Source organism: Narcine bancroftii, chromosome 1 (assembly GCF_036971445.1).
Source record: "Narcine bancroftii isolate sNarBan1 chromosome 1, sNarBan1.hap1, whole genome shotgun sequence".
NCBI lineage: Eukaryota > Metazoa > Chordata > Chondrichthyes > Torpediniformes > Narcinidae > Narcine > Narcine bancroftii.
This window is the reverse complement of record NC_091469.1, coordinates 200,906,489-200,932,332: the sequence shown is the minus strand read 5'-3', so window position 1 is coordinate 200,932,332 and position 25,844 is coordinate 200,906,489. Positions and strand designations below refer to the sequence as shown.

The window sequence follows — 25,844 nt, the reverse complement described above, 5'->3', positions numbered from 1 at the left end:
TCCCTGTGTTCATGTTTGACTTAAAGTCATAAGGTTTTATAGCATCTGGAGTCAATGTTGAAGACTTCAAGGACTTCCTTTTGGCTGTATGCCACCAAACTGCACTTGCAGTTGGTCCATCTTGCTGATGGGAAGAGCATAGATTTAGATTGAGGAGTTGGGTATGTTGTCTGTAAACTATGATTCTGTGAATATGATAATGGCAGACTGCTGCTTGACTAATCTGCAGGATAACATTCCCAGTTAAGACATCAGTCCATGTACGGATGTTCGTGTGGAAGATTTTATAAGGTTGACTGACTTTGTTAAATAGGCTGTCAGTGGTAGCCCTTGTGTTTCATACTCATTGAGTGGAGAACATCAATTACCACATATACTCATCAGAGAACACTCTTCAATACTGCAGTGCTCAACTTGACAAGCACAAGTAATTTATTTTGCCCCAACATTTCCAGATAAATATGGCCTGCTATTGAGGTTGTTCCACTTCCTTCATCAGTTCCTTCCAGAAACTTCACCTATTTTGCATAACCTTTGTTAAATTCCAGGATGGACAGTGACCTGATGTATCATGTCTTGGGACAGTTGGTTGGTGCCAAGACCTTGGAATTAGCAAAAGAATCATTAAAAGTATCTTGCACCACTCCCTGTATTAATTGTAATAATACATGATAGAAATTAACCAATAGCTAACTTACAAGTAGCTAATGATGAGTTTATTGGATAAATATTGAGAGTCCAAACTATTGCTTTGGACATCATAAATTTTGAATCCAATGAAAGATGGGAAACTTAAATACAACTATTTAAACGAACCTAGAATAAAAATAATAGTAATTTGTTTACCATGAATCTATATGTTTGTGGTAAAAGTCATCTTATTCACTAGTTCTTTCGTGAAACAAATTACTATCCTATTTAGTCTGGCTTTTATCTGACTCCAAACTCATAGCAAGGCAGTTGACTCTTAATAGCTCTTTGAAATGGCCCAACAGTTCAGGGGCAATTCGACACGGGCAGTAAGTTCTGGCTTAGCCAGTGACACTGACATCCTATGGTTGAAGTAAAATAAAAATCTTTTGCTCTGAAATGATAGGACGACTTTCTAGTCTAAACATAATTTCAACCAAGAAAGGTTAAGCTCGAATGCTAAACACTGAAAAGTTGCTATGGTGTCAGCATTGAATTCTCATTGATGCTACGATTGGCTTTCTCTGTGTCTATACAATGAATTTTTATGTATGCTGTCAACAGTGGCACGTGGGTTGTGCCGCACCAGCATATGTGCATTAAGGAGATAATTTTGGAACTCTCAGGGCTCCATAGTACTCAAAACATGGTAACTACCAATTGTAACATCTTTCCTCCATTGTCCTATGAGTTTGTCATGCAGTGAAATAACTCTGCCACACTGGCTGCTGATTTACTTTTTAAATCTGAGAGTGTGTTCGAAGAAATTATATTTGAAAACTAGCTCCTTAAAGGGCAAATGCTGTCTGATTTATAGCAGTCTCCCTTGGTACAAAATACAGCATCAATGAGACTACACTGAGGCAGGCAGTGATGTAATTTAAATTGGTAATTTACTGTAAGTAGTCACAAAAGCTTTTGCCTGAAGAGCATACATGTTTCTTAAGGGTGTAACCAGATTTTAATTATCTAAATGTAAATACTTAACAAATTTTACTTAGAGTAATAAGCTAAAGTGCACATTGTATAAATGAAATATTCTAATTAATCATACATGAATTGCTGGTTTAGAGTAGTTGCATGCATCTGTGATATTGGTAAAATGCCCAATAGCAAATCACATTTTGCATTCATTAATTTGCTCCTCTAATACAGGTTTATGAAGTTTGACTCGCCATATTCACAATACTCTAGTACTTCCAGGTGTGTGTTGAGAATGTTGCTCTTTATTTTGCAGTGGCTCTTCCTTTTTGACCCACTAGTATCTACTATCCAGATTTGGTGACATATACAAACCTCTTAATCTCCTTAACTGCCCAGTTTATAAAATGATACATTTCCAACTAATATCTTGTTGCAATAGGAAATATCAGTGACATGCACATAGTTTAGCTTCATTTGCTATATTGAGTAATCTAAAACAAACTAAAAGAACTTTAAGTTGAAGGCATCACACACAAATTTCACTTGTTTTCATTTGCCCGTCAATATAAGCACAAGCAATAATACTCAGCACATCCATTGTCTATAACACCAGAAAGGCATGTTAAACATTTTTACTTTTTAATCGGGTTAAATTATTAATATGTTTATGAATTGTGGATATGTCATGATTTTTGTGCCTTTTTAAAAATGATTTAATCTGTTATTTGCTCTTAACACTTGTTATGAGCCCAGAGGACCCCAAAACCCAGCAACAATAGAAATTCACCAAGATAAATGGTTTCTTAAACAAAAGTTGTTTTTAATGATCTTTAAACATGAAAATAGGATCAAGCTTTAACTTATTACTAACTTAACCCCCTTCTAACTCTAATTACATGAATATGTAATTTGTATATAAGTTCAGAAAAGTTCATTGATTCACAATCCAATCTCACTTCTCACTCTTCCAAGTTCACTGGTATCAGGCAATTCTTATTACTGTGCACAGAATTTAACATTTATGAATTTCACCAGGCTTTGGTGTTTGAAAGGTAAATGGTTACTGCTCAGGAAGGTTCTTGTTGGTTTTCAGGGAGAGATTTGTTGCTCATTGGACATCTACAACTGATCCCTTCCGATCAGCCACTTCAGTGTCTTGCTGAAGAAATTTGCCCCATCAGGGTTTTCCAGCTGATAGCCTCTTTCTTTCAGGTTAGCACAGAGTTCCTTTTTGTTTCCCTTATTTCAAGTGAAACATTATGTAGCCAGCCATCTCCTCTTGTTTGGACCACAAAGGCTTTGACCAGGCTGAACTAAGAACTCACAACCCGTCTTCAAAATGGGGTTTTTCCACAAGTTTGCCAGCTTGTCATGTTCCAGTCCCAGCTCCTGCTGCTGAACTGTAGATCTGAATTCTCTCTCTCTCTCTCTCTCTCTCACAGAGAAAACCACATGACCCTCTTAGAACAGCACTCAGACAGACTGGCTCCGGACCTAATCTCGGAGTTCGTTCATCTGTTGCTTTCCAAAACAGTAATCCATTACTCCACAGCAAGTTCAATTAACACCTGCTTGTGAAGTCCTTATAGGCATTCTTCAAAGTTTGTGCAAAGACACTCGGAGCCTAAACTGTGTGGCTTGAGCAGAGCTCCAGCATTTTAAATACGATTTTTTTGAAGTTTTTGTATCTGTATGTGTCCTAAACTAAAAAACCTGCCACGTGATCTCCTATAAAACATATCTATTTACAATATAAAATACAACATAAACTGTCACACACTCCACAATTGCTTTATGTACTTTTTATGTTTGTACTGCTTTATAATCAAAATCAATAAAAATATTTTAAAAAGAAACATTGTTTTTAAAGATAAAGCTGGGTCCAAGATGGAGTGCCTGTCGATAGTAGATTGAAACTACAGTACAATTCCGATTATCCAAAATCAGATTTTCCAAAATCCTTATTTATCAAATTTTTAAAAAAAAATTCAGAATAATGAGGATATTCGAAACAAATCAGAAACCCTTATTTATCCAAAAGAATTTTGGAGCTGAACTGACTTCACAGGTTGAAAAACAAATTCACTTGACGTGAAATTAGAACTACCATTGTCCTCGTTTCAGGTAACTCCCTCCCTTCCCCTTTCTCTTTCCATTTCTTCTTTACCTTCCCCTGTTGACTTTTCTCTCCAACTCTCCCTCTTGAATTGCATGCCACTGTCTCCCAGCCACAAGCAGTCAGAAGAATCCCTTGTCTTGGTGTCATCAAGGAGAGTGGCCTTCCGGGCAGGAGCGGGCCCTTGGGCTTAGTGGCGTTCCCTCCCCTCCTATCCCCTTCCCTCCCTCCCTCTTTGGCACACCAGAGCTCCCAATGCCAACTCCGTCCCTCCCCTCGGCCTACTACCATACATGCATACCGGACTCCCCAAGGTGCGTATGTAGAAGGCCTTGGAGGATTCTGAGTCGGGACTTGGGCATTGGGAGCTTTGATTACTGGGGAGACAGGAGCCCGCTGACTTGCCAGTGAATGTTCCACTGGCCTGGGAAGCCTCCTGGGGATCAGCAGCAGTGGTAGGGATGTGTCGAATTAGTGGCGGCAATACAACCAGCAATTTTTTTTTGGTGAGAATCAAACATTATTTTAATACTTAAAAACTCTTCCCTTGTTTGTTGTCATTTAAACATTGATACAATTGATTTGCTGTTGCTACTGGGTTGTTTTTAAAAAATGACCAGTTCTCCAAAAAAATGTTTATCCCAACCATTTTGGATAATCAGAGTTGTTCTGTACTTCAACCTTCTGATGTCAAAAGTAATTAAATAGCTGAGTCGGATGCATCTGCTGTATTCTGGTGCCTGTACATTGCCTTCAGGTTGCCCAAAAAGTAACAACTGAAGTAGTTCTGGCCAGACTGTATGGAATCCTTTCTGCAAGTAAATAGCTTGATTTCTGAACCTGAACAGTTAACCAAAAGCAAAATGTGTCAGATGCTAGAAATCTGAAATAAAACTAAAAATGCTGAAACTTCTGAGCACATCAGGCAATGCCTATGGAGAGTTAACGTCATCAATGCGGAAGTTTAATCAAAACTAGAAAAAAAATCAGAGATAAGACAGAAAGATTCCAAGAAAAGGAGAAGAAATAAGAGAACGTGTGACAGAGTAGAAGGTGGAAGAGATTTAAATGGCATAATTGAGATGATTCTGTGAGTAAAAAAGCTAAGTATGGAAGAGATTCAAGGAGGAGTAGCTGTGCATATATTTTGTGTCAAGTTATTAAACTCTAGTTGTTATTAACCTGGCACATTGGAAAAAGCGAAAATCTTATCTGGACAAGTAACATGAGTGAATTTCTCATTTGGTTTGAAGAATAATAAATGTGGTGAGGGGTCTCTATGTAATCTTAAAATCTTGAAATTAGGACGTGAAATTCAACTGGTCTCTGTGGCTGTCCTTCAGGTGGTGCTAATGAAATTCAGTGTCTCTCCTTGCTTTTTTCAGTATGAATTACTCAGGAATAAGGCTGTTTTTTAGATAATACTGTTCTCTCATGCTGTTGAAACTAGTAAATGCTGTTGAGAGGAAATTTACAGACTTGCATCAAAGAGAGCTGGTTAAGTGTCTTTTCAGTTCATCAGGGGTTTCATACAGCTTGTAATATCAGATTGTAACAGTTCACAGATTTTTTTTTAAGTTCCGTGTGCTTCTGGAAATTATTACTGTTTGAGTGAATCTGACCACTGAATTTGAAATTTAGTACCCAACAAACATTGGTGTCTTTGGGCTCTGATGACAGTACATGTTGTCATGTATTTTTGTGATAGTGTACAAAATTGGTTATATCATTCTCTGGGCTGCATGGTCAAAGCCTTCCAGGTGTTATCCTATGCTCTATTAATGTGATATCAGATAAATTAGGAAACATTGTGCCAGTCACATCAAAGACGTGATATTTCTTTTTTTGCTATATATCCTTTTATTTGAATTTTCAGTTGCCATTTTATATGAATTAATATATCAAAGGTTCTGCTACTACAGGTATCTTGACAGTGAAATAAGAGTAAAAGATGTCACTGCTCATAAATGCTACTTACAGATGGCTGTTGTGAATTATTTTTGGTTCTGATCCATGGAATCGATATCTATGAACTAGATTTTGGTAGTAAAATGCTGGAATTTTCTCATTTGAATAAAGTAATTTCATGCTAAAAATGAACAAAGTATGAATTAAGCTACCCTGTATTAATGGGTGGGTGATGGGGTGGAACAAACTCTCTGCAGAACAAAAATCAGAAGATATGTGATCTTGTAACAGAAAACAGGAATTTTAACATTGTCACAGTATAACCACCCTCTTTCCCTATTGCAGGGATAATAGCTCAATGGCACAAAATTTAACCTTGTTCAATATAATAGAACCACTCTATTGAAACAGTGTTGTGTATGTTGCTTTGGAAATATAATTCCACAAATTTTGGAGGGATTTAGGGCTACTGGCTGAGAATAAATTTCATGGTAGAAGTTTTATTTTAAATACCATTGTACCCAGAAGGAAACCTGAAGTAATATTTTATCTATTTTGCACAGGGAATTGAAAAAATAATTTAACCTGAATTCTCTTTTTGTTGTAGGCTTGTAACGAGTTCACCACACATGTGATGAACCTTCTACGAGAACAGAGTCGGACACGTCCCATTTCACCAAAGGAAATTGAAAGGATGGTCAACATCATCCATCGAAAGTTCAGTTCGATTCAGATGCAGCTAAAGCAAAGCACATGTGAAGCAGTTATGATCTTACGGTCACGATTTCTTGATGCCAGGTATTTCTTACTCATGAATTTACTGTCTTTGTTGGTGTAAGAAAAACCATTTTACAATTATATTATGCAATTACCTATAGTTCCTGACATATTAATCATATGTAGCTCATGCCAGTCTCAAAGATAAATTTAGCAGACTTACTAAGGTTAGCAGTAACCAAAACCAAATGTACATCCATTGTATATTTTGATTGTAGTCTAACATTATAATATGACAGAATGTCCTTATGTTAATCTGAACTTCAGCTTAAGCATAAAATTTAAGTTTAAATTGATTTGTCACAAAACATCTGTACAGTGAGAAGGGTTCATCTGTGAGCTGACTGACAGGTTATCTTTAACATTAGTAGAACCATGTAAAGTGCATGATTATAGAATATAGGAGGTGAAACAAAATGTGTGACTTCCATGATGCTTACAAAACCCAGGCACAGATCAAATGAAACGACCATCAAAGTGGTCATGATCCAAATGATCCTGCTTCGTTTATCCAGATATGAGTTAATCAAAATGACGGTGGTTAAATAATAATTCCCCTGACAAAGAGAATCATTGGAATTGTCCACCTCACAGAGCCATTCCAACTCTGTGTCTTGCCGATCACTTGCTGATCAGTACTGAAAAACTGTTTCTTTTAAGTGTCCAAGCACATGAATCATAATCATATTACTCTCTGGAAGTGTCCCATCTGTTTTTCCTTCCATAAACACCATTGTTTCTTGCTTCTTAGTTGAGAGCATCCTTTGTTTATAGTTTAGACTCAATGATGGCAGGCTATCTGTGAGATGTTACGAAATCTGCGAATGTTGTGCATGCTGCACCAACTCCCAAAGTAACACTCATTAAAAAAACAGGAGTTTGTAATACCTCGACTTGGCCTTAGTCAACTTGCCAGCCGGACCAGTGAGCTGCTGCGCTTCAATCAGCTTTCAAGCTGCCTCCATGACTTTCATTTCTAGGTTCGTCACTCACACTTGGGCAGTCTGCACTGCCTCCTGTAATGCACAACAGTGATGTTGCAGGGATTCAACCTCCCTATCTTTTTGGGTGCCCTGATGACTTAAATCAGTTACTGATACCCCACTGGTGCCTAAGTAGGGATATCAGTAACCATAAGCCTCCCCTATGACTCCCCCTGGCTTCGGGCAACACTGAGGGAGGGAGACCACGTGGTGTTCTATTTTCTCTTCGTGGGGGAACAACCTGTCGTTCCAGTTGACCGGCATGGCATTGCTTGCCAGCCATGTTGCCGAATGGCTGAACCCCTGACAATCATCGGTCCACCTTGGGATTTGATATTTTGACCCCGGGGTTCTTTACTAGCTATGGGTCACGTCCTGCTGTCCCCATTGGTGAGCAGATACACAATCACACATGTACCCAACAGGACACCCACACACACAATCATTAGTACAATCTCCCACATGGTTAGTTCTCCAGATGTGTGTCCAGCCAAAACTCTTTGAACCCTGCTCACAGAACAATTGGAAGAGTATCAGGTTTGGTGGGTTCACAGAGAGACGAGTTTGGACACAAATGTTACAAAGTGTTACATATAGAACAGAGATGTAGTTGGAATCCATGGAGGGGAGGGAAATTTGCATACTGTTCTGAACTGCATTCACTATCTTTAATTTCTTCCGATCTTGAGCCAAGCAGCTCCTTGTCCCAACCCCTGATGAATTCTGCAAATGTGCTTTTGATAATGCACTGATGGAAGTTGTTAAGGGTCAAGGGGGTCATGCTGAACTTTTCAAAGATGCACTTTCTTGACCATGTGTCAATGTATTTGTCTCAGGTCAGGTCATTGGAGAGAACTTGGTTATCTACTCTTTTGACTTCAGTGCCATTAATATGGTCAGGCTTGGGGGATTTGACTGCTCTTTGGAAATCATTGATCTTCTCCTTTGTCTTAATGACATCGAGAGAGGTTGTATCCTAGCACTATGCCTTCAGAAGTTCAATCTCCTTCCTGCATTCTGTTTGTTTGTTACTTGGAACCCGACTTACTACTTTGATGTCGGCAAATTGGAAGATGGAGTTGGAATGGTATTTAGTAGTATAGTCATGGGTGTAGAGGAATATAGTAGGGGCTGAGTACACATTCTTGGAGCACATCAGTTTTGAGTGTGATTGTGTCAGAGATGTTGTAACCCATTTTAGCTGATTGCAGTCTGGTAGACTGGAAGTCAAGGATCCTTTTGCAAAATGTGGGGCTCACAGAAGCTTAGATCCCGATGTTTGAGAATGAATTTGCCAGGGACTAAGGCATTGAAGGCAGAGCTGTAGTCTATGGACAGTACTCTCATGTCAGTGTCCTTGGCATTCAGGTGTTCTCAGGCCGAGTGGAAAGTTAGCAAGATGACATCTTCTGTGGATCTGTTTGGGTTGTAGGCAAATTGAAGAGGGTCAGGGCTGATTGACTGGCTTGAGGTAATGTGAGGCATGATTAGCTTCTCAAAGCACTTCATGATCATGGATGTCAAAGCCATTGGTTAGTCGTCATTTCGGCCAGTTATTGTTTTCCTTTGGTACTGGTGTAGTGGAAGCCTTCTGGAAGCAAGTGGGACAATGGACTGTTGTAGCAAGAAATTGCTGAGCTCATCTCTATTATACCTTGCATTTCCACCTGTGTACATTGCCAAAATGTCATGTTTTCAAATACACAAACTTTCAAGGTTGTGATCAGAGTAAATCAGTACACAATTGGGTCTAAAATGTGCAGCAGGTCTTGTGAACCGAAAGGCAAACACCACCAAATGAGAAAATGTCTTAAAAGAATTGAATCAACTGAGGTTTACTGAAGTTTGTTCCAGATGAGTGGTAGAATATAGGGAAGTCAATGGGAATGCAGGGTTATCAAATGGGTGGTTTTGGTTCAGTGTAGACTTTATAGGACACAGGGCCTGTTTCCATGCAGTTTCTTTCTATGACTGTATGATACATGGGCATTTTTTAACTCAATCTATTTTGGGGAATTGCAATGGGATTGAGTGCAGTGTTATTTTACATCCTGTCCAATTTACTGAATCTTGTGGCTTTCTTTTCCGTCAAGCTGTTAAAATTACCCTTCATTATCTACAGTATCTACCATCATTACTATTCCATTAATGCTGAGTTTCTCACCAAACTGTGTCTGGTATTGTGCAACAGAATTTGATTTGGAAAGCTGTTATGAAGAGTTTATTTCTCAATTGATTTTTGTTTTTTTTTAACCTTACCGTCACTTTTACTTTCTTCTAATTCAGTGGATTTTGCTAAAATATGTTTAGATGCAAAAGAGGGCAAGCAAACAAGTTCAAGTTTATTGTCATCTGATGGCACATGCACCTATACATCCTGACGAAACAGCCAATCTCCGGACCATAGTGCACACACACAAACACACAGGTCAACCTAAACACATAGTGGTCCAAAATAAAAATATATAAAAATAATTCATAGTCTCACCATCTGAGGGAAGAATATTTCCTAGCCTGGCAGTCCTGTTTTTATAATGCTCCTATACTTCTTAAGGTAGTGACTCAAAGATACTGTGGGCTGGATGGTAAAGTCCTTGATGATTCTCTGAGCCCTCTTTAAGCACCACTCCCTATAGATGTTATTGATCCAGTGATCTTCTCAGCACTTTTTATCGCCCTCCATATTGACCACCAATCTGATGCTTGGCAGCTGCCATATCAAGCTATGATGCAGTCATAAAGGACAATCTCTATTGCGGTCCTGTGAAAGGATGGATCGGTGATTCACCTGGACCATAAACATCACATGTTCTGACTGATGTTATTAAATGACGGAGTGCTGGATGGAAAGTCTGCATGCCCAACAACTAAATTAAGTGGAATTTTATTAAAAACCAATGCTTTCTTTGTGTCTTGTGTTCCACAATAAATCATGCACTTATAACCTCTTAAAGCTATCCCAATTATTTCCAGAAAAGTAAATACTTTTCAGGTTTTTGGCTGATTTATTCTATTAAGGGCCTTTTGCCATAAAGAGTTATTATTTCACAGTGTTGGAAGGTATTATTCTTTGTGTACCTTCTGCAGGAAAATCTTTCCCCTGATTCTGTTCTGAAAATTAAAATTTGTTCATAATTAGGTCACAAGTAAAATTCCAAAACATCCAAAATAAATCACCTTTTCTGGCTTCAGCCACAATCTGACCTATATGTCAGCAGTTGACTTCTTGTGGCTTCTGGCATGGAGGCCACACGTAGGGCACCATTGCAAAGGTATCCACAATATTCCACTGATGGGTTATGGTTCCTTTCAAAACACTGCTTATCTTTTTGCATTTTAGAGGATAATCCAATAATCCTATATGTATTTTAACCCCTAATGAAAATCATCACTAATAACTCTGGGTGACTCCAGATCCTCGACTATTCTGTCAGGTCCTGTGATTCAAAATTAGCAACATGACAGTTTGCCACAAACCCAAACTATCTTGATGTTGTCTTCCAGATACAGCTAAGAGCCACGACAAGCATACTCTAAGTGTTGATCCAGAGATTCTGCATTCTTGATCTATAATGATCAGTTGGACAATAAAGCATCTGAGCACATTGGGTAAAATTAATCTGCAAAGCTGACTGCCGGTTCATAACCTAGCATTTCTGCTGCCCTTGTCTAAGTTTGTATAAAATCCTGTGACATTTACAAGATTACAAATACAACTTTGCTTGTTGTAAACATGACTTACTTGCCTTGTCTATAGCTGTTAACACAGTTGACTGCACCATCTACTACTCCCAATGCCACACTGAGTGGCCCTTTACCACTCTGACTCTCTAGAGACTTCAGAGAACCCATGGCTTTCTTTTGGCTTTCTTCCCACTGCTCCAAACCTTCTGACCACCATTGCTTTGTTTTTAACCTTTTTCTCTTTTTTATTTCAATGCTTCTGCTTGACATCATATGCTGCAATACCCAGCTCTATTTCACCATCATTCCACTTAGTCTTTCCATTCCCTCAGTGCCATCAGACCACTTGTTTGAGATCTAACTTTCTGATCCGCGATATCCATGTGACCATGACACAGAATGAACACTATAATTTGGAGAAGCTGAGAGGATGTATTTGGCTTGATTGTTCTGGAAGGAATATGCTCTTCCAAACTTGGTAATTTTCAAAAAGATTGTTATGCAATTTCAACAACTTAATATGAAATATGTATTTTTCCCATAAGCATAAAGTTTAAATGTAAAGAAAGTGAAGAATTTTCCTAAACTGAGTACTATTGCAAAACTCCTGGGTTCCTGATCCACTGAATTTCATTAAAAGTTCACCTTTTGGAGTAAAGTTTTACTGATCTGAGCAACCCTGGAAATTGTGTAATGATTTAAAATGTTAATCTTAGATAAGTTTGTTTCTTGATAATTTGTTCCTTCAAGCTTTGCACATCTAAGTGAATTCTAACAATTTGGATGCCGAACATCATGAAGTGTAGTTCTAATTATCTCTCAAAAGAGTAAGAAAAAAATTGATAGTTACCACATGTTCCTGAATGTGCTGAATGTGTAATCTGCCTGCTCTGTGGTGGCCCATTGCTTGCCAAGAGAAATGAGGAAGTTTCAACCATGTGACCTTATCACACAAAAAATGACAGTAATCAGAGTAATTAACACATTTTTAAAGGTTGAAGGTAATTTTACATCATGCTTACCTTTTAAAACAACATATTGTGTTAATATTACCTCTGTGGTACACTTGATTTAAAAAAAGATTTTAGGGTGCGTGCATTAGAATTCCAAGGCTCTGCTATCATAGTTTAAAAAACTCTCCCATGGGAGTCATTGGATCTCAAGGGCACGTCGTAAAGCTACCTGGAGTTAATTTAAATGTTCACAGAGTGCAGATGCTACTATCCACACTCTCTAAACATTTAAATGTTAAGTCCTAGGAGAGGAGCTCTGTGCAGGCGTGTAACCAAGCATACACCAAGCTCTCTCCTGGGCAGGAGAATTGGAGTTCCAGTCAAGCAGTGTAAATAGGAACTGATACTAAAGCCAACAATCTGAGACCAGGAGCTACAGCATAAATGCAGTATCAAGCACTAAACTGCAATTTCTAAAACTAGCTTATAGTACATAATTATAGCAGTACAATAAAAAAAAACACTATTTACTACATTGCAGATCAAGCATTCTGTTAGAGAATTTAAACAAAATATATTAACAATGAATATTTTTTATCTGCATGTTTCATGTATTTTTATTTCTGAGCTGGTATGGGTTTTTTTTAGCAGGGCATTTACTTTGGAATCAAGCTCGTTAATGTTTGCATAATTTATTTTGAAAGTATATCAAACTATTTTCCTTGAATAAAGGAGAAGTAGAAGAAAGCTAAATCGCCCATTGTACCACGAAAGTATGAATGATAATGACTCAACTCTGCTGATCATTAGTGCTAATACTGTTGTGTAATCTTGTCAGTGCCTTGTACTCATGAGAATGAATTTTGTAGACAGGGCAAGGTGCACACAAAACTGTATCGTACTTTTAGCACTACTTTGATTTCTCTGCATTGCAATGTCCATGCAATCTGCACTTTAGGAGGATTGACCAACAAAACAACAAATATTAAAGGGTAAAGCTTTAAACTAAAAGGAGGAAAGTTTAAAGATTTAAAGATTTACAAGTCAAGTTCCTTTTTTACATTTAAAGTGGTAGATGTCTGGAGCACATTGCCAGTGGAGGTAGTGGAAGAAGATGAGATAGTAACCTTTAAGAGGCATTTGGACAGGCACTTGAACAGGCAGTGAATTTCTGAATATAGAACATGTGCAGACAAATATGCAGGTTAAATTGACATAATTTAAAATTTAGACTTACAGCATGGTAACAGGCTCTTTCTATCCACGAGCCTATGCCGACGAATTACACCCAATTGATCTATACCCCTGGTATGTTTTGAATGTGGGAGGAAACCAGAGCACCTGGAGGAAACCCACTCAGGTATGGGGAGAACATAAAAACCCCTTACAGACAGCACCGGATTCGAATCCTAGTTGCTGGTGCTGTTATAGTGTTGCGCTATCCGATACACTAACCGTGCTACCTTGTGCTAACTGTGCCACTCATTGTCAAAACAGATAGAGAGCAAAATTGCTTTGCAGTTCAGGAAAATGCAGTGGAAACTTTTTGTCTTAGCCTGAACAAGTAGTCAAGGCATACAGAATATCTATGGCAATAACAATGCAACACTATATTTACACTGCTTTCAGATATCAGGAAAGGCTTTGCTTCTCCCCTGCAGTGGGAATTGAACTTGCACTCACTGATGACAATTCTCTCCGTAAAACCAAATCACCACTAAAGCAGATACAAACCTCTTCTCACTCACTGCACACAATCCTCATGTAGTTCCTCTGATTGAAAGTGAGCCCTAGAGAAGATCAACCAGTCATTTTACAGGAGAATGCAACCCCTAAACCTAATAACTTTTTTTAAAAAAAGCATCCTTTTCCAAATGACAAAATATTATATGTTCGGTTCAGTGTTCCCTGATTTGAATTCAGATGCTTCCGCTCAAGTGTCACAAATGTCTTTAGCTTTTGAAAACTCAGATTGGGTTCCACGCAAGCTTTCACTGTACGATTAAAATTGATGGATGAGCATGCCACTCGGTCAAGAATTGGATAAAATAACCCAAACTTTCTTCTATCAAGAGGATAGAAAAACACGCAACTACAGTTAATAAAAGCATTCCTTGTATACTGAATATAAATTTGACAGATTATAAAATTGGTGCAAGGGTTTTCGACACAGAAGAGATGTACATAACTGCCCACCCATGTAGTCCAATCATTTTATGTGTGTTGATTTTGTTGCTCTGCATCATTTAAACAAGGCCCACATTTGGGTCAGAATTTTTTTATAATGAATAATTCTTAATCAAATATTTTCAACTTTAACATTTAAACACTTGGGTTTAATTTTATTGAAATTTAAATTTTCATTATTTCTATTTAGAAGAAGGGAAGGAAAATGCTTTATTAAATTCAAGGTGATTGGGGACCAAATATTTGTACTTTTATAAATCAAGATGATATTTATTTTGCAGTGTACCATTTAAAGCACTGATTTAAAATTTAAAATATTTGTTCAATATCGTGATTTGTCCTTCATTGTATTTCTTGAGTAAGGAGAGGGCTCGTCAGCCACTTACTCCTTAAAACTGAGGAAGAAGCACACAATAATGTTATAGTCTCCATTATGAACAAGCCTTCTAAAAAGCTGTCATACCGATAGAGCTCCGCTTCATGTACCAACCCTAATCTCTGCTGGTTGGTGTTTATGCACTTTCTCTTAATACAGCACAACCTGCAGCTGTAGACAGTGAGAGAGTGGTTGAAACAAACGGAATAATTTCACTGGCAGCCAGGTCATCAGCAGGTGTGGTAAATCAAAATAATTATAAACAGTTGGAAAATGTCTTCAGAGAATTTGGATTCCTTTCTACAACTTCAATTGAGCAGATGTGCATTTTTTTAAAATGATTTATTTGAAGGGAACAGTGTGTAAACAAGGAAATAAGAATGGTCACACAAAGGAGAGATGAATGCCACCCTGGGGAGATGCAGTGTGCTGTGGAGGAGTGAGCATTCATTAACACTGTAGAGAAACCAAGAGGACAGTGCAGTGTGGGGTTAATGCAGTGTTAAGTATCGTGGAGAAGGCCCTCCCTCCAATTTCCTCCAGAAGCAGAGCAAAATCAATTTCTGAAGGGTACAAAGGGACACATTGCCTCTTTGGTGAAGATTCCCACAGAAAAGCTCATTGTGAATATGATTTTAGTAAGATGTAGACTGAAAGCTTCAACTTACACTGCCAGAAACTCAGCTGCTTGCAGAATTTAAAGAGATGCTGATTATAAAGCTGCCTTTGAACAACCAGTGTTGCTAAAGTGCCTAAATGAAATTTAATGGTTCTCAGTTCCACTGATGTTTGGTGTTGTTCTTCCATCAGTGTATTTTTGGTCCAATGCAGTAAAAAACACACTTGAATACATTGCTTTTGTTTTGTGGCTTTTCACCGAAATGAGGAATGATGCATTATCCTTTTGAATAATGTATTCAACTTTCAATTTGAGTCACAATTAATTTACTTGTTCGATGAAAGGTAGAAAGCTGTCAAATTAAAATGCAATTTCCTAATGTCCAATCAGAAGAAAAATCAAATCCCTCTTTTAATGTTTTCAGACGAAAGCGACGTAATTTCAGCAAACAAGCAACAGAAGTGTTGAACGAGTATTTCTACTCGCACCTCAGCAATCCCTATCCCAGCGAAGAAGCCAAAGAAGAGCTGGCAAAGAAATGCAGCATCACGGTGTCACAAGTAAGATGAGCCATCCACAACTTGGGATTTATTCTCGAGGAATATACCTGTTCACATCTAAAAACAGTAGCAGCAGTAGATTGTCAAAGCTGGTCTCAAAACTTTGTTCAATGTGATTCAACGATATAACCATATAACCATTTGCAGAGCGGAAACAGGCCATGTTGGCCTTTCGAGTTTGCACCAGTTCACTGATTTTGTGCGCCCTCTTCAGGCATTGGTCCCGGTAGATCTTCATTCAATAACGATGGACGAATTCCTTCTTCAGCTCCCGATATGGGTTGATCATTTCTATAAAATCAGTGGTTGAGTTGTTACTCCAGCCTATTTGCTCTCTACTCTGATAATCACAACTGAGTAGATGAAAAATTACAGAACAACACAACGTAAACTTGCAGAGGACATCGAATTAACAGGTTTATTCATTGTGGGTTTATGCAGGCTAAGATGTTGTGAGGTTGCTCTCTGAACTGACTGTCCAAGCAACTCCTGAATAAAAGGTTCATTTGCAAAATGGCAATTTAGTGAAATGATAGAATTGAACAGAAATTTCCAGCTTAGCTCCAGATTTTTAATTCACAAAATAGTACATGATCATGCTTTTTACCACCACAAGTTAACACTAGTTGCAGACATGTTTCTCTGTGACATGAAATTAGCTGTTCCATGTTTGAACTAAGCTCCTGCTCCTTATTTATACTGAGACCTTAAGGTTCATGTTTGCTTCGTGACTCTTTGGCAGATCAATTTTCAGATCAATCTACAATGGGAATTTAATAATTCCTGGTTGGGGATTTTCAAGGTGGTGTCATGGCATCATATTTGAAAGTTCTAGTGAGGATGCATACTTGATTAAAAAGGGCGTCGTGAGCTTGATTTCTTTGCCAAATAATCTTTATTTAAATACTTATATTCAACACACTCAAAATGGTTTGAAGAAAATCTGCCATTACAGTTCAAGTAGGTTAGAGGCACGTGGGAAACATGATCTGTGCTCCCCTTGCGAGACTGACCGTAGTTCACTTGCTGTTTTTGCTTGTGAGTTACCCAGTCAGCTTCACTTATGGACACATATATCATATTTTATGACTGACCATGACAGCTGCTCTATTTATACTTATCAAGGTGCTTGCTAGGTGTCATGAGTATTGGTTTGCTTCTAAACTCAGAGTGATAGAATGGATTGGTTAAGGTGACACGGTGATCCTGGACTACTGAGTCTTGCATATCAATATTACAGCTCATAATATATTGATCAGAATGTGGCTGAGGGTTAAATGGATTGTGCTTTAACTATTCATGACTTCTGTTCTATTTTTGACATGATGATCAACTTAACCTCCAGAGGAACTCTCAGAAGCATAATTAGAAAGCAGCTTGAGGTTAGCTAATTAATTAATATTATTCCAATTGTTTCAACTGATGTTTGAAGGAATCATCTGTAAAAGATATACTGAAAAGTTAATTTCTGGTGAGTGAATAAGCTATTTCTATTAAATTTTATTCATTAATCTTGCATATTTGCTTAATAGAAATGATGGGAAATTGTGCTATGCATTTAGTTTAGTCTATAAGCTAAGCGTTTTCAGGGAAAAGTTTTAAAAGTAGGTTCAAACTATAGTACTACTTTGCTAATAGGACTATCTGCTGATTAAAATGTTATTTGCTTAAACTAAATGCTGTTGGCTAATGTGTTGCGTTAGAGAAAGAGTTTCCCAGAAATGAATGGTGGTAAAGGGGTGTCTGTTCAAGTGAACTATGTAGCGTTAAAAAAATCTAAAATTAACTCTGTTGAAATTGGAGTTCGTTTCTCAATTTTTAGGCAAAAAAAACCATTTAGTCAATCAATAGCCAAGAATAAAATTGTGTACTTCACTGTCATTTTATGAAGATGGAAAGAACAAAGTTGCTCGAATAGCAACGTGAAATTTGCTTTCTGATTCTTTGGTGAGGAAACAAACCATGAAAGAGACCATATGACCGTACCTTTCAAAACAATTTTGATTAACTGGTGCGCAGGTAGCTAAATGTCATCATCTCTGGTTAGAGTGAAAGCCTCTGCGTATTGATTTCTAACAAGGGAAGAGATGTGTATTGTTAACTATCACAAAATCTTGGATTTTTTTTGTATAAGTGGCGAGAATTAGAAAAATATGCTCAATTTGAAAGATCTTGATGGATAGGACTAAGTGCCAGTTACTGTCCCTTGAGCCCATGGCGTTCAATAAGATTATCACTTTCCTATCCTATCCTCATCCATGTATTCCAGTGAAATCCAAAAATCTGGCATTCATAGTTTAGAATATACTCAATGATTGGGTATTGCCAGAAATCTGAATACTATATGAAGAAAATCCTTTTGACCTCAGTTTCCTCATCCTGAGATTACTGCATGGTAATAAAGTTACTGGACTAGAATTGTGGCGACTGGACCATAATCAAGAGACAAGAGTTTAATTTTTTTTTTAACCTGGAATATTTTCTAAATTTGGCAATTTACTCATAGATTCAGTTTTCCCAAGACAAATCAATTTTTGGACTACACCGCTGACTTTAAAATGGTTCCAGTCCTTGGGTTCTTCTTTTGATCCTGCCCTATTGCTAATTACTTCAGTTAGCAAAGGGTGGAGTACTCTTCAACTGGAGTTTTTATTTCTTTAGGAAATAGAGCTTTGCTAAAAATTTTCAATAATTTCTTTCTACTAATTTGCACAAATTAATTTTTATACACTACTTTCAGTGAAGCATAATTTTTGAGGCAGAATATCACATGCACCTATTGCTACAAATGTGCATGTAGTACAAATGGCGTAGGACAAATTTTCACTCCCAGACGTACAATCAGTATTTTTAGGGTCTTGTGTTGGGCAGTAAATAAGTATATTTTGATCTCTAACTAAAGGCTGTGGTTTTAATTAAAGAATATTTAATTTTTGATGAACAGATGAAGTAATTTTTTTTAAATATTCTTTTGCAATTAGGAGACAAAGAAACTGCAGATGCTGGAATCTGGAATTAAAAAGTAACAAACTACAGGCCAGGTGGCATCTGTAGAGTGAAGGAGGCAGTCAACACTTCAGGTTGAGACGCTGTATCAGGTCTGAGATTGAAAAGGAGAGTTAGCCAGTATAAAGGTCAAAGGTGAGGTGAGGCAGGAGCTGGCAACTGATAGGTCGATCCAGGTGATAAGTCAATCAACACTGCGGATTATGGAAGGTGATGAGTTGTCCAGATAAAAGAGGGATGGAGGGAAGATGGGAGAAGCAGGGAGAGGGGATAGGTAAACCAGTGGGAGGATTTTGGTCACTGATGGGCAAATGGAGGCAGAGGAGGGGGAAAAAAAGAGTAACAAGGCAGATATAGGAGAATTGGAATGAAGTGGGGGTGTAAGTGGGCCTGGGGAATCAGAGGAAGTAGAAAGGAAACTAGGGAGACAGTTCACCTGAAATTGACTGATCATGCCATTTGGCTATGGACTACATGCCAAAAATATGAGGTGTTTCCAAAAGTACTCAAACCTTCGTACACAGCCAAATTTCTGATGTGGTGCAGCGAGCTCTAAGAATAGATCATTGACTCTGTCTGCCTCCACTCATATGATTGCTACTGAGGTGAAACAAGAGGTGTTCACTGTTGCCACTGTTTAATATATAGCCCAGCAAGTGTTTAAACCCCGAGTTTCCTTCATCCAATCCCATCAGCAGAACATCTCTCACCTCCTTGTGCTCAAGTAGCTTTAACTTAAATCCATCATCTCAACTGTGCCCAGTAGAATTAGAAGACAGATAGATTGGCATGAGAATGGGAAGGTGACTTAAATTGGCTTGCAATGGGCCACATCCAGTGCACCTAAAAAGGTTTGAAGAAGGGCTTATGAAGCTCTGCCTCACCTGGAGTGGCTCCTTAGGTCCCAGAATAGAGGTGAAGGTTGCTTGCTCCTCCCACTGATTCATTTCCCTTCTACTGTGGTTCCCATTTTCCCACCATCCTTTCCTTAATTGATACATTTCTTATCAGTTTCCATAATCTGCATCCCTTGTTAGATCCACATTTCACCTCAGTCCCTGTCACTATCTCCACTCTCCTCTCGCCCCATTTGACTTCTTCTCCCAATGAACCTTTCCTCACCTGGATCCACCTATCATTTGCTAGTTCCTACCTCCCTCCTTCCCCTCACCATTTAATACTGGCAATCTCACCTTTACATTCTCCATCCTGATGCAGGGTTCTTGACCCAAATGTCCATTGTGTCTTTCCCATCACAGGTGATGACTGATCTGCTGAGTTTCTCCAGCAGTTTTGCTCTTGTATGTACTGACAATTCAAATAATATTGAAAGTGTGAGCTACATATAATACGTACCTTCAGACTAATTTTGTAGTTCTCAGAGGAAAGTTTGCTTTTGTTGATGTTTAAATGCGTTTTTATACTTGTAAATGTAAATATAAGCAGAATTTTAGCAAAAATAGTGAGATGCTTCTCTGAAGTAAGTGATCGTAGAGTCTCACAGTGCGCTGCCACTCTCACATGTCAGATATGGTTAGCAGAAATTTATTTGATGAAGAGGCTTGCAAAGGTAAGCTTCTTTGAAAAGGAAAAGTGAATCTCCTGGGCCAAGTGGAGTTTCCGGATGAAAGTGAAAATAACAATGGATACCCAACAGCTGTGGCAGGATCCTGCTACAAACCCAAATCTGGTGCAATAGGAGTCTGAAAATCTTCTCTCCCAGATGAACTCAATGCCTTCTGTGCCCGATTGACCATAAGAACAAAGTAGAAGCCAAGGATGACGTGGGCTGCATTCAGGAGAGAAAATTCAAGGAAACCATTCAGTCCAGATGGAGTACCCAGCTGAGTATTAAAAATTTTGTCAGTGTAGTCAAGGATATCTTCAGCATCTGACATTGGCTGGGTGTGGTACTCGCCTGTTTCAAACAGACGTCAATCATACCAGTGGCAAAGAAAAGTGCAGTAACCTGCCTAAGTTGCTATCAACCAGTGACACTCACATCAATAGTGATGAAATGTTTTGAAAGGCTGGTGTTGAAGCACATCAGCTCTTGTCTGATGGCGACATGGATCTGTTCCAATTCACCTATTGTGACAGGTCGATGGAGGATGACATCTCACTAGCTCTACATAAAGCCATGGAAAACCTGGACAGCAAAGATGCATATATCAGGATGCTCTTACATATAGCCCCTCAAGTTCCTCAACATGGTTATCCAACTGCACGAAAACCAACAAGGTCGGGTCAGATACAGCAACCCTTCTCCTTTGACAATGGCGTGAAGCAAGGCTGCGTCCTCGCACCAACCCTCTTTACCATCTTCTTCAGCATGATGCTGAAACAAGCCATGAAAGACCTCAACAATGAAGACGCTGTTTACGTCCGGTTCCGCACGGATGGCATTCTCTTCAATCTGAGGCGCCTGCAAGCTCACACCAAGACACAAGAGCAACTTGTCCGTGAACTACTCTTTGCAGACGATGCCGCTTTAGTTGCCCTTTCAGAGCCAGCTCTTCAGCACATGACGTCCTGTTTTGCGGAAACTGCCAAAATGTTTGGCCTGGAAGTCAGCCTGAAGAAAACTGAGGTCCTCCATCAGCCAGCTCCCCACCATAACTACCAGCCCCCCCCCCCCCCCCCCCACATCTCCATCGGGCACACAGAACTCAAAACGGCCAACCAGTTTACCTACCTCGGCTGCACCATTTCATCGGATGCAAAGATCGACAAAGAGATAGACAACAGACTCGCCAAGGCAAATAGCGCCTTTGGAAGACTACACAAAAGAGTCTGGAAAAACAATCACCTGAAGAAACACACAAAGATCAGCGTGTACAGAGCCGTTGTCATACCCACGCTCCTGTTCGGCTCCAAATCATGGGTCCTCTACCGCCATCACCTACAGCTCCTAGAACGCTTCCATCAGAGCTGTCTCCGCTCCATCCTCAACATTCATTGGAGTGACTTCATCACCAACATCGAAGTACTCGAGCTGGCAGAGTCCGCAAGCATCGAATCCACGCTGGTGAAGACCCAACTGCGCTGGGTGGGTCACGTCTCCAGAATGGAGGACCATCGCCTTCCCAAGATCGTGTTCTATGGTGAGCTCTCCACTGGCCACCGAGACAGAGGTGCACCAAAGAAGAGGTACAAGGACTGCTTAAAGAAATCTCTTGGTGCCTGCCACATTGACCACCGCCAGTGGGCTGATATCGCCTCCAACCGTGCATCTTGACACCTCACAGTTCGGCGGGCAGCAACCTCCTTTGAAGAAGACTGCAGAGCCCACCTCACTGACAAAAGGCAAAGGAGGAAAAACCCAACACCCAACCCCAACCAACCAATTTTCCCTTGCAACCGCTGCAACTGTGTCTGCCTGTCCCGCATCGGACTTGTCAGCCACAAACGAGCCTGCAGCTGACGTGGACTTTACCCCTCCATAAATCTTCGTCCGCGAAGCCAAGCCAAAGAAAGGAAAGATACTACCATATCCTCACAAAATTGATCAACAAACTCCAAGACCTGGGACTCAACACCCCACTCACTGTGTGAATGAATCCAGGATTTTCTCACCCCCAGACCACAATGAGTGAGGATTGGTAAGAACATCTCCTCCACTAGCAAGTTCTAGTCCACTGTTCTATCCATTATACTCCTATGGTGGTGGGTTGTATAAAAAAAGGGCATTGAGACAGCATAGAGGAAGGAGATTGAAAACTTGGCTGAATGGTACACCAACAACACCACCAAAACTAAGGAGCTGATTGTTGACTTCAGGAAATGAAAGCCAGAGGTGTACAATCCAGTGATTATTGGGGGATCAGAGATGGAGAGGGTGAGCACATTTAAGTTCTTGGGAGTCACTATCTTGGAGGATCTTTCCTGGACCAACACACAAAGAACATCATGAAAAAAGCAAGTCAGCACCTCTACTTCCTCAGGAGTTTGTGGAGTTTAGTAGGACATTAGAAACCTTGGAAAATTTCTACCGATGTGTGGTGGAAAGTGTGCTGACCATCTGTATCATGGTCTGGAATGGGGACACTAATACCCCTGAGTGTAAAGCCAAGCAAAAGTGGACAGAGCACAGAACATTACAGTTAAAACCCTTCCTACCATTGAGAACGTCTGCAGGGAATGCTGCAGTTGGAAAGCAGCAGCAATCATCAAGGATCCACAGCACCCAGCACACACTTTGTTCTTGCTGCTACCATCTGTGAAGAGGTGTAGGTGCCGCAAGATCTGCATCATTAGGTTCAGGAAAAGCTGCTACCCCTCCATCATCAGACTCTTCAACCAACTCAGTCAGGGACTCATTCAAGGACTCTTAGTTTTGCACTTTATTAATTGTTTTGTCTCTGTATTGCACAGTCAGCTTGTTTACATTTCTTTGGGTACAGTATTTTTTGCACTACCAATAAGTGGTAATTCTGCCTCACCACTAGAAAAAGAATCTCAGCATTGTGTGATGTCATTTATGGACTCTTGACAATGAATCTGAAATCCATAACTACCATTGTTTCAGTAGAAAATTGCATTGCAGATATTGCATTTGATCAACATTCATAAGTATGCATACTTTACGCTCCCCTGGACCTGTATGTTGTGTGCACAGCTCTCCTTGATGATCTAGTTAAGCTCACAACCTATATCATGAGACAGGCAACCCTCCCAAATGTTATGTACACCTGCATATATTTGTGACCAATTTTGCATGGACAGATTCAACTAAGCTCACACATCAAGGAGTTTCTCAGATTTTAATACCCAGCTGGTATAGTATTCATGAGGTTCAAATAAACCAACAAACTGTTAAGATTAATAAAAAAAAACCTGAGTACAGACAGATAATTAGAGAACACCAATAAACATTAAAAACCAAAACACTGAACTCCCTCTGTATCACATTATTTATGACTCCCTCACTAATAGAGAAGCTATAAAAGATCCAGTCGATAACAGGCTGTGTCGATGGCTCAAAGTACAGCATGGTAGCTTTTCTAAAAGAACCACAAATGGTGGAGAATTTTACCTGTACGTTCTTTTCTGTTTGGTGGGAAGCAGGTACCACAAAAGCAATTAAACAAAATAATAATATAACGTGAACTGCCCAAAGTGTTCAAATACCCTTTGAGAATGTATTTGGAACAGAAGTAATTAAAGATGCCAATATAATTTAAGAAAAACATACAGCCTTCAAAATGTGTCCTATTTAGTTTACATACTCTTGAATGCTCAGGCGAATATAAAAAGACTATTTTACATTTTAAAAAAATGCTTATTAGAATACATCTGGGATACAAATGCTTTTGTCAATGGTAGGTTATTTGTCAATACATTTCAACTTCCAACAGGGAATGATTTCATGCACTGGTAGTTATTATTAGCACAGGAGGTTTTTGCAGGTACAAAATCCTGTACAATGCAATAAAACTATATCACTAAACAACATTAATTATAAAAAAATATAAGATGCACCAAACAGTGACGGCTAAACTTGAGGTGACATGGCAGCAGAATTCATTTAAGCTCTGTTCTAATAATTCATTGCATCAGCATTTTCACAATAATGGGATGATTATGGGGCTGTATGAATAATTCATCAGGCCTCGACTAATAATCTAGGTCAAGCATTTAAACCCCATCAATTGACTTTGAATTAAATTTGACTTTTTAAAAAAAAGTCTTTAATTGTGTTCATAGAATTCAGAATGGCGTACAAATCCACTGATGTGATTAATTCACCTATTGCTTTTGGGTAGGACCATTCCTTTATTGAGACTTCTGTTGTGTTTGAGAAAGTATCAAGTTTGGTGGGTTCACAGCAACACGAATCTGGATACAAATGTTACAATAAAAGGTAACTTCATTGAACACACGGGAAACAAACAGGTGAAGTCATCAAATTATACTTAATTACTACTAAAGCCCTTTTCACACTTGCACATGATCCTAGAAATTAACAGCCAATTGGCCTTTAAAATGTCACATGTGAAAGCAAAATCAGCTCAACGCTGGTGTCAGATGACGCCATTTCGCACTGGAGATTGCAGACACCAATATTGCAATCAAGCAAGTGTGAAATGGGCAATTTGCATTTTGGGATTGAAATGACCCAAGTTTTTGCTTGAGTGCAGGAACATGAAGGAAGAAAAGATTAAAGTGAAATTATAAACTTTGCCATGGGAAATTCGGAGCGAGAGAGAGAAAATAAACAGCAATAGTGGACAATTTTTAAACAGCGTGGGAAAATTGGTAGCGCTATAGTGAACAATTTATAAAGACCTTGGGAAAAAGTGATGCCGGACCTGACCTCAGAAGGCCGTGTGGCAGAGGAATCCCTCCATGAATGCTGCATGGAATTCTGGGAGGGAAGGTCTGCCATTGCTTTTCCCCACGATAGTGCTGCCAATTTTGCCACGCTGCGCTATAGCACTACCAACTTTCCCACCCTGTTTAAAAATTGTCCTCTACAGCACTACAAACTTACCCACGCTGTATAAATTGTGCGCTATAGTGCTACCAACTTTCCCACCCTGTTTAAAAATTGTCCTCTACAGCACTACAAACTTTCCCATGCTGTATAAACTGCGCTATAGCGCTACCAACTTTCCCACCCTGTTTAAAAATTGACTGCTATTATTTATTGCTCGCACTTTCCCACGGTTCCTTATAAAGGTTTATATAGGTCGGCAAAACAACAACAGGGGCATGATTAATTTTGTTGAAATACAAGATCACAATACATTGATCAGGATTTAGGGCAGGTCCAGCATCACTCAATGCATCATGACATCACCAGTAGAAGTTAGAACAGTCCTAACCCTGGGGATGGCTCCTAGCAAGTGTGAAAGCATTCAGTGTCCCAGTTAGGAGTGGTCAAGTGTGAAAAGTCAAATCCCCCATTCCTATCCCAGGACACTGAATGGCCAATTTATTGGGATGCAAGTGTGAAAGGGGCTTAAATAACTACAGTATATTGACATTCATATCAGACCCAGGTTGGACTCCAATACCATTGGCCACCTATCTTCTACACGATACGAGATAAAAATTAT

General features: G+C 39.1%; 1 protein-coding gene across 3 annotated transcripts in view; it reads left to right on the top strand.

Annotated features, from left to right (window-relative positions):
• The window catches only part of pbx3b (pre-B-cell leukemia homeobox 3b), a 244,833-nt gene that overhangs the window by 202,759 nt on the left and 16,230 nt on the right, over nt 1–25,844 (top strand). For all 3 annotated transcript variants that reach the window (XM_069888197.1, XM_069888201.1, XM_069888200.1), the window contains 2 exons: nt 6,246–6,436; nt 15,642–15,777. In XM_069888197.1, coding sequence (XP_069744298.1) covers nt 6,246–6,436; nt 15,642–15,777 — 327 coding nt within the window. The remainder of the gene's footprint in view (nt 1–6,245; nt 6,437–15,641; nt 15,778–25,844) is intronic.